The sequence below is a fragment of the Actinia tenebrosa genome, unplaced genomic scaffold (genome assembly GCF_029948245.1).
Source record: "Actinia tenebrosa isolate PJP-AT-01 unplaced genomic scaffold, QUT_ActTen_1.0 PGA_scaffold2__45_contigs__length_23673736, whole genome shotgun sequence".
In the NCBI taxonomy this organism is placed as follows: domain Eukaryota; kingdom Metazoa; phylum Cnidaria; class Anthozoa; order Actiniaria; family Actiniidae; genus Actinia; species Actinia tenebrosa.
In genome coordinates this window covers 14,608,077-14,618,470 of record NW_028292579.1, presented here as the reverse complement: position 1 = coordinate 14,618,470, position 10,394 = coordinate 14,608,077, and the positions used below count along the sequence as shown (strand labels likewise).

At 34.9% G+C, this 10,394-nt stretch overlaps 1 protein-coding gene and 1 long non-coding RNA gene across 2 annotated transcripts; both read right to left on the bottom strand.

Annotated features, from left to right (window-relative positions):
- Window positions 1-1,045: 1,045 nt before the first annotated feature.
- On the bottom strand, window positions 1,046-2,086 carry LOC116306974 (zinc finger MYM-type protein 2-like). The gene has a single exon (XM_031717110.2). The coding sequence runs from the start codon at window positions 2,084-2,086 to the stop codon at window positions 1,046-1,048; it is 1,041 nt and encodes a 346-aa protein (XP_031572970.2).
- A 1,259-nt stretch (window positions 2,087-3,345) lies between these two features.
- On the bottom strand, window positions 3,346-5,822 carry LOC148909345 (uncharacterized). The gene is made up of 2 exons (XR_016120457.1): window positions 5,739-5,822; window positions 3,346-3,638 (listed from the first exon to the last, which is right to left on the bottom strand). It is a non-coding gene; the product is annotated as an uncharacterized LOC148909345 (long non-coding RNA).
- Between the last annotated feature and the right edge of the window lie 4,572 nt (window positions 5,823-10,394).

The window sequence follows — 10,394 nt, the reverse complement described above, 5'->3', positions numbered from 1 at the left end:
CGTTTGAAGAGTTTCATATCATTATCATTAAGAAATGTAAGAACGTAATCATCCCTTGATATTTACTAATTGTATTAATTGTTTGAAAGGTTTTATATCATTATCAATAAGAAATGTAAGAATGTAATCATCCCTTGATATTTAGACTGTAAAATACCAAGAACACTGGACAACAGTCTTAAAGAAAATGTTTATAATTACTTTTGAAAGAACTTTGTAGGTTTGGTATGTTAAATTGTTGAATAAATAGAGGATATTACATGGGCGCGCGTAGATACGGATTTTATCTTTGAGTGTTCAATTTGATATCTCACGAGCGAGCGCAGCAAACGAGTGAGATATCGATTGAACACGAGAAGATAAAATCCGTATCTACAAGCGCCCATGTAATGTTCTGTTTATTATATAAACTCCAATGAAAAAGCAAACATTTTATTCTTAAATGCATGTCAAACAAATCTGAATATTTTAAAATAGATGCGTTAAAACATAAGCAATTCAATGTCAATTTCTTACTGTCTATCCTAAACTATTGAGGATAAAATTGTCAATAAGACAATATCAATAAGACAAGAAATATGATAATTCTGACTATAAATAAAGATAAAATTATAATAAATCGCGAAATATTGCAAACTGTTCCAGGTTAAACTTGAATGTAAAGTTTATAAGTTAAGCTAAGTTAATTTTCCTGGCTGCTGCCGCTATCCGACGACTCAATACGAAGTACTCGTCGAAACTTCTTTCTCGGTTCAACTGGAGGGCTGCTATATGGTGCCATATTTATGTTGAAAATTCCTCCAGATATTGTATTTCCATAAAACATTGTTTGAAGTTGGTTTTCTTGGACTGAGGAGGTTGATGAGCTTGCTTGATAGAAATGTTGTGCTTCGGCTGTGTGAAACTCTGATCGTTGTGCGACTGAACACTCGCGCTTTGTTGTACTTGAACTCAGAATGTTTGATATATTTTCTATTTGTCGCTCTCGGAGACTGCTGTAATTATTTACTGACTGCAAGTTTCGGTGTCCAGTTATTTGAATGATCTAGTTTGGGGGGACATTACTATCCTGTAAATTTTGCACTAGCGTCTTTCGTCCAACATGGTTTGTTTTGCGGGGAATTCCACCAGCGTTGCACATGTCGTTCAACATGCTGTTCAATTTATTTACTCCCACGGGCTGTGCTTTAAACCAATTGCTTTCACTATTTTTGCCTTGAATAGATGTTTTGAAGTAGTTGCAAGAAAGATAAAATGGAGCATCAGGTTTCAACATTATTTCTGGCCGCTTGTCTCGGTAAAGTTTGTATATGTTCACTGGATCTCGCTCGGCTGTGACTTGTTTGTTTTCATACATTCTTGGTTTTACTGTCCTGACATTCCTAGGATCATCACCTTGTCTTGTTTTTGTTTGTCTCTCTGAAAGGACAAGATATTTTTTCCCCTGACTATCAGTCTCTAAAGCAACGTCGCCCCAACACAAGCTCCTCTGTTCTGTACAACCCCTGAGACCGAAGTGAATCATGTTATTCAGCCAGACTGAATTCAACAACGCTTGTGGAGAACTGGCTCCCAAAACATTCTTTTGAAAAAGAATATTAATCTCCTCGTCTGTTAAAGCAGTTGTTGCGTTGGGTTTGCTTCCTCGACCTTGCTTTTTTAGCTTCTTTTGCTTGGCTTTCAGAGCGTTCCTCAACCTCGAAAACTCCGGGTCAAAAAATAGCCTTTTGCCGTATTCTTTTCGAGTCAGGTATCTGTCAATACTTGATAATATTCCTCTGAGAGATGATGGTTCGTAGTCGTTGCCTTTCTTTGTCCTTGCAGCAATAATAAATTCGCTAAGGTACACATTCAGCTGCTCTGGCGGGATTTTCTCCAAATCTCGGCTTTCGTTTCGCTCCTCTAGCAGAAACTTCAAAACGATGTTCAGGTCATAGGCGGTTTTTTTCTTTGTATTTTCGTTCTCTTCTTTAGCTATGAGATTGTCGACGTCTTCCCGAGATACTGTAGCTAATCTTGATTTAGTATTTTCGGGGTTTTCATTCAAGATATCAAAGTTCCAGTGTGGTTCGTTTGCTTCAGCCATTTTCAACAAGCGAGCACATTCAAAGCGTGTGTTTGCATGGAGTATCCATGGTAACGTGTTATTTTCACATGTGAAATAACATGTTATTTTCACGTGTGAACATATCAATTTTTCGCGCGAGAGATCACCTGACATTTCATTGGAGTTTGTATAATAAAAACATTTATTGAAAGAAACTGTATGATTAGAATTTAATATCTTATTATTTTGCTTAGCAGAAATTTCTAATATCATATATAGATTTTATAATAATCCAAAAATGAAAATCAAGTTAAATGCAAATAAAAAATGTGCAGCACAGATGCTTACTTACAGAAAGTAAGGAAAGACCTGGGAAAAGACATTAGAGAGCAAACAGAGTGCAAGCAATATATCTGTGAAACACAATTTACTAAATAGTACAAAATAATGCTAATTAAACAATAGAAAACATTAGAATTTGTATAAAATTGTACTATTTAGTAAAACTAATTTTTCACAGATATACTGTTTGCACTCTAGAGTGCATTCAGTTAGTATGTGAAACTTTACTAATACTAAATAGTACAATTTTATGTAAATTCTATTATTTTCTATTGTTTAACTAGCACTATTTTGTACTATTTAGAAATTAGTGTTTCACGGATTAACTGAATGCACTCTAATCCATGAAACACTAATTACTATTTTGTACAAAATAGTGCTAATTAAACAATAGAGTGCAAACAGTATAACTGTGAAACTTTACTAAAACAAAATTGTACTAATTCGTACAAAATCCTTTGTTTTCCATTGTTCAAGTAGTACTATTTTGTACTAAATACTATTTTGTGTTTCACAGATATACTGTTTGCACTCTACTGTTTGCACTCCAAAATGTTCAACCACTTCACTATTAAACATACAGTTTAATTCATATTTATTGAGAAGTTTAGACTATTTGCGCGCATTCATACCAAGCTCAATTAACAAATAGAAGATTCAACAAAACACTTGGGCATGCTAGTAAGAAGTATATCAAACTGTAGAAAAAACTTAGCAACGCTAATCTAAAGAAGCCCGAGTTAACGCCACAGGTGGCATCTAGTTTAAACTTATAGGAGAAACATAACATATACTTTATTTGTTGTACTGAAATTGTGTCAGTAAAAGGTATTATTGAGCAAAATATTGACTGGTTTTATTATTGCATGCATCTTTCATAATATCTACAACATAGAATGATAATAAAGTCAAACTTTATAACCCAAATTTACAAAACACTTCTACTTTGTGGTTGTTTTTTTGTTTTTTGTTTGGAGGATGGGTGTTGATTCAGTAAGTTCTATTTTTAAGTAACTATAAAACTTGGGCCAGCTATAAACAATGAAAGAAACTAGCATGGAACTATTTGACAGGATAAAACCCAAGTGTCATAAACTTCTACATTAGAATATTCCTGTTCAGGATATCCATGAACGGCTTCATCTAATTCTTCGTCCTCGAGGTCGTAAATACTCTCATTCTCGTTGCTTGAATCAAAGTATTCATCAGCATTATCAATGGATTCCATCTTACAGCCTTTCTTTGATAACTGGTTAATTTCAAAGATACAAAGATGCAAATAAAGCGACCAAAACAGGTAAAAACACTGGAAGGAACAGCCAAGCTCTACTTTGTTTTACTTATTGGAAGCCGAGTCTTTCTAGCTGTGACGTCATTCCACCCCAACTAGGTACCAGACCTCGCGATCTCATCCAAATAGATAAGGCGTGACAAAACTGCGTACTTTGGGGTGTTATATCTCTGAGTATATTTAGTCAATCGAAAAAATTTTTTTTGTCTATTCATCTCCAACACACAGAAAATCAAAATTAATCATAATCCTATAAAGGTTATAGGCACTTTAAGCAAAGTTCAGGTAATGAATGACATTAGCTAAAACTTAATCATCTGTTACGCGGTTAAGCATAAAGAATAAGGGATAAAATGGATAAAAAGCACGCTGTTGAGCAAGGACTTTAAGAATAAGGGATTAAATATATATGCACGTGAAAATTGGGATTACATCACCAGCTCTATATAAGAAATGTAAATGTAAAATAAAGTGAGCAGCAGTTAATACTTGAGGACTTCGTTGTTGGTTTTGGGCCGACGGTACATTTTTGATAGCAGAGCGAGGTTTGAGATTCTGGAAGCGTCAGGTACAGTATTAAGTGCTAGCTCATGGAAACAAGATCTAAGGCAAGGAATAGGGAAGAAGCCTCCGAATCTGGAATGCATTTCAGTGTTGAGGAATACAAGGATTTGCCAGGACCGGCTGGAGATCAAAAGAATGAAGCCTTTGAAAGACAAGTTACGGACATCTTGAAGGAGGTTAAACTTTTTGTCGCAAATGCTGACGCCGAAACAAACGAACTGGAGAGTCAAGTTCTAAAAAACTAAAAAGATAATTTCATTTGCTAAAACCTTAAATGGCCATAAGGTGTAGGATTTTGCTCTCTGTATCTGTCAATTTTTTCAACTATTTAAACGAAAACTCTAAAATTGAAAATATGGAATTCAAAGTTTAACTTTAATTGATAAAAAAAATCGAAAATTGGGGCCAAATTCAATAAATAGATAATTCAATTATATTAAAAAGACGAATGGCCATAAGGTACACACATTACAAATGAATTTGTTAAAATAGTGGAATAGCGTTCATGTGGTAGTTATTCTTTTCTATTTATCAAATGATAAACAAAAAATAAAATTGTAGCTGTGATTGGCAAAATTTAATTTTAGTTTCAAAACAAAGTCATCAATATTTGATAAAGCCAAACGTACATTGAATATTTCATTGCCAGGCCCAAATTACAGGCAAAAACGCTCACGCGTTGACCCCTAGAGTCGATTAATGATTTGAATTTTCGAATTTCGAAAATTGACAACGTCGATAACGAAGATATGAAAATTCCAATTAACTTTAAATTCAACATACGACACTTTGATTGGTTAATCAGTGCTAACACAGGAAGGCCAAGAAAACATGGCGGCCAGAAATAGTTTTGGCCGTGTTTATGTGCCGGGAAAGCCTTTACCTGATATTATTCGACAGGAAATATTTGTTCATCTCAGCAATAGCGGATTGTCCAATAAAGCAATTTCGCGACAACTGAAAATTTCTAGTTGGGGAGTCCAGAAAATACTTCAACATTATCGACGACATGGAACTGTGTCTCCATTTCGCTCAAGGCGGGAGCGTTCCCTACAATTTATTGATGATATCCTCCAAGTAATTGAGGCATGGAAATTACAAAACCTAGTGTGTATGCTTATGAAATAAGAGAGTGACTTCTGCTCGAAGGTATCTGTAATTTAGATGGTTTAGCTTCTTCATCACGAGTCGAATAATGAACTGAATTTTCATTTGAATATTGCAATATTGCATTATTCCGGTTCGTACGTGTAAAAGGAATAATTGCCTAATGATTTCATTAATCAAATCTAGGGGTCGACGCTTGAGCTTGTTTGACTGTAAAACAAAATGGACGAGCGATACACGGACTCACGATGCAGGAGGAGCAGGAAAAAAGGTCACCGTTTTCGTAAGATATAACTAAAACAAGGCTAAAACTGAATTATAGAATTCAAAATTTTTCTTTTTAGTTTTGATGTCATTGGATATAATCTAAAATAACCAAGGTTTTACCTTCAAGTTGTCTCGACACACTTGACTCTTGAATGCAAACACGTTCCAACACGACGTGAACACCGAACACTGAACACTGCGCATGCGTACACAGGAACCCCAACGCGATGTGCAAACATTTGAACGTAGTGGGGGAGGGAAAGGGAGTGAGCTGGGTCTTGCCTGCGGAGGCTCTAGTTAAGCATTTATTTTCTTTATTTTCTTCATTTTCTTTTTCTTTTTCATTTTTCTTGTTTCAATGCTCAATGGTATTCCAATTTTACTTTAATTACCCATAATTTCTCCAATGATTTCAAGGTCTATAATTACCATAATTTTACACGCCCTCCCTGGGTTAGGCGAAATTTGTACTACTAGTATAGTAAACATGGCTTCCAGAAGTAGATCTGACTCCTAAACTTTATCAACGATTTCGTCAAGTTTGTGAGCAATGGCCTGTGGATAAGACTAGATGTGGGGGAGACCGGGACTAATATGAAGCCACAATTTAATCTTTTTTGCTAGACGAATGAAGGTGAAAAGATGCTGCACAATCAGGTGAAAAAAGCCACCACAAATCCCAGACCCACAAAGGATCAATACAAAAAAAGTTAGTTTTAAAACAATCTTTACAAATATATTTCTTAGCTTATATTAATTTATCTTTTACGAACTCCATACATTTACCGTAATTCGAACGACACTAAAATTGAGCTTAGGATACCTGTAATCAGTTTCAAAAACTGAGGCAATATTCATTATTATAAACTTTTGGTCGAATTGAGCAACCATATGATTACATGTAACAGCCGGCCATAAGCAAGGACCTTTAAGCAAGGTTTGTTCAAGACATAGTTAGCCTAAAAAGGCCCACATGTATTAAAGTTGAGGACAATGTGACAAATTTCAGGGGTATAATTATCCTATGTGAGATTATTGTCCATATAAACTCTTATGCACTTTTATCTTTGATAACGTCATCCTTATCTGTACTCTTTATTTATTTATTCAACTTTACCACTGTGAGGTGGACAGAAATACTTACAGGTCTAGGACCATATTACATATATAGCAAACAATTTGAATTTGAAAGTTAATTTTCGTGGAGGGAGGAAAACCAGAGAACCTGCGAAAAAAACCCTTGAAGCTCAGCAGAGAACCAACAAAAGACTCTAATCAGATACAACACCAAGAACCTGAATCGCATTAGTGAGAGGCAAGTGAGCTTAACACTACATCACCTGTACTTCCCTTTTATAATGCACCTATCAATATAAAGCCTCTGGGATTAAGGGGGCAAACCCAGGGGAATTGACATTATTCAATGCCCCGACAACAGTAGGGAATTCGATGTGGCTGCCATATTGAATAAGCCGAAAAATACAATAAGCATGTGTAATAGGGTGGAAATTTGACTTTTATCAGTGGTTATCTGGGGTTTGGCATTTGAAATTAATTTCAAATTCAGAAAGTCAATATGTGCAAAAACGATACTGATTTTCTCAAGGAATAGGTCATATGCATACTACCACTACATTAAAATTTATGTTCTTTGCATACGACTCTCAAGTCATATGTTGATTTTCACAGAAGGAGAAAATCCAGAGAACCTAGAGAAAAACCCCAGTGGTACAGGAGAGAACAAAACATTAAACAAACTCTACACTCATGTTAGACAAGTGCACACTGGGCTCAAACCCATCATTAGACTTTGCGTAGGATGACATTGCCCTAGTCTCCCCCTAAGCCATTATTAGTATTGTCATGCAGTGCTTGCATTGAAACATTCCTTTCAATAACTCCAACCAATCAACTTTCAGGGTGTATATTTCTAGAACTGTTTGCAATAATGTTTTAAGCCAATTAGAGTTGGTCTTAGAAATTCAAACCTCTGATGTTTTAACTTCAGCTTGTATGGTTGACAAATTGATTACAGACGCTGAATCATTGTTGCTGTTAAAAGAGTAAGATCTCCTCTCTTATTTAACCAGAAGGCAGAAAGGAAACAATTATTATGGTATCTTGTTCAAAGTGAGCATTGCACAGGGTTTGAGCCAATCTCAGCAAATCACAAGATCATTACCACACAGAATATTTGTTGATATCGCAAAGGTCAACATAGATGACGTCACATCGAACCAAAATATTGTTAAATGCTAGGGATCATGGTTGCTGGAGGGGGATGGAATGCCAACAACACATCTTTACTTTCCACATTTTACAATAGACCTATAATTGCCATATTTTGTTTTATAATGGGTAAAAAAAACTCTTTGAATTAATACAAGTATTTGAAACCAAAAATGCTTTGAATATAGTTAGTTGTCAATGAAAGAATTTCATAAAATATAAAATATTATGTATGTGTTTTATATTTTACTTTTTGTCTCTTCCTTTTGTAATGGTTTTCATGTATATTATTACTAAGTAATCATACAATTACTCATTCAATTTGGGATAATTTGAACTCATGTCTTTTTCAAAGAGCTGGAATTGCACTCGATCTACGCTCTCAGGCAATTTCAACTCCAAATTTAACTCAAAACCATGTTATTAGTATAGGTAATAACATGGTTTCAAGTTAAATTTGGGATTAATTTACACGAGTGTGTTTTTCGAAGAGTTGAAATTGCACGAGACCTAAGGTCAAGTGCAATTTCAGCTCTTTGAAAAACACACGAGTGCAAATTAATCCCAAATTGAAAAGAGAAGTCGTGTTATTACTTATTAGTATAAATACACAGGTGATTATTGAAAATCTCTTGCCCTGATTGGCTGATTGGTCGAGAAACTCAGATTATCACACAATAATCACCTCCAGCAATAATCCAAAATGGTGGCCAGCTGCTTTGTTGCTGTTACCAAAAAAAATGTCTTTTATCTTTTTTTCTTTTTTTGAAAGAAACACCTGTGAATTTATGCTAAAACGATTATTCACCTCAGGCTTAGCGTATATCGGGAATAATAACCTCAACTTCGTTCAACTGGGAAAATATTAACATAATTTTTTACAATAGAAAAGCGTTATTTGCTGTTTTCTGGTTTAGTCTTAGACACAGTAGTCCATTTTTATGGCTACTAAAGTAAAGTAATTTGAAGACTGCTTCTGCTAAGACTGCTACCATCTTGGTAATCGTTGACAGTAAATTGATATTATTCAGCCAATAATCTGGACACCACATGGTAAAAGAAGGCACTGCAAGCGGGCAAAACACACTCCCTCATATGAATTTTCTGCAATTATTACATCATACAGGAAACCCAATGCATTTGATTAATTAATAAATCTTGAATTTAAGAAAAGTGAAGATTCAAAATTGCAGAAATTGGAAAACCATCCAATCGAGATCAATATACGTGGGGATCCAAAATGGGTGTTCTAACTTGGGATCCTAACTTGGGATCCTAACTCAGGATCCGATCTCTGGATCCTAAACTCAGGATGCTGACTCAGTATCCTAACTCAAAAACTAGCTGGACTTATTCCTTAAATGCAAAAAGTTTAACTCTATTAACTGCTTTTACTAAATCCTATTTCAAAGTAGCCAGATCCGCTGTTTGATTGCCTATTTCATTGTAATGCTTAAATGGAAAGTGTATGTAAAGTAATTTCAATATTTTCTGGTTTAAGAGATGGTCAAAGTTTGGTGATTTCAGCAGCACATTCATTTCCCAGCCGGCAGAGTATCCTTTTGATTTATCTGCCAGGAGCATACACAGTCATCCCATAAAAACCAGCCCAAGTTGTTTCCCATTATTTAGTAGCTAGCCAATTTTTTTGTTTGTTTTTTGTTGTTTTTTTGTTGTTTTTTTTTTTTTGCAAGTTACAACTTTTGTTATACAGGCGCCTAAGATAGATACTCCATTATAATTTTTAACTGAATATCCATCATTCAGGAGTGGATGCAGAGATCCACAGTTGGCGAAGGGGGTGACTACCCACCCCATTTTGTTCTAATTCCTTACTATTCTCTTTAGTAAGCCACCCCCATTTTCCTGCCTGATTTCATTTTATAGCTTCAAGAGATTAAAAGCCGTTTTTATTAAATTTTGCTTAACAAAACATTGGACACCATCACGATGAGCGCTCGCTCACTTAATTCATGCGTAGAAAGGATGCGCGCAAACAATGCCTATGAACGTCCTTAATTAAGTTATGAAGGTTTACACTTCCAATATGTTACTGACTGTGACGTCACCACAGGCTTTTGAGTGTATTTGTATATATTTTTTAATACTAAACGCTAGCCATAAAGAGACATGAAATCTACAGTAAATATTGTGGAAGCCTTGGGTATAATGATGCTTTTTAAATACTGTGTGAACCATTCAAAATTTGTATATTTAATGATAGCATTGATGATCCTTCGCAGTCATTAACATATTGGAGGATATTACCTTTATAACTCAAAGATGCAGTATTCAAATAAATTAATATTTCACCATCCAAAAATTCACTTTATGAGGGATCAATGCTGAGAGTATTGTTTCAGGGGTTAGGTGCACTTTAATGATGATAATAAGTAAAAGCAGCAGCAAACCATTTACTCTTAACAGTAGTAGTAGTATTTATTAGTGTGCTTGTATCTGAAAAGAAAATCCTAACAAGCTGTCTTTGTCTTGCAGAGTATCAAAATCAAGTAAGAGAAAAAAACGAACATATGGCATAAACTACTC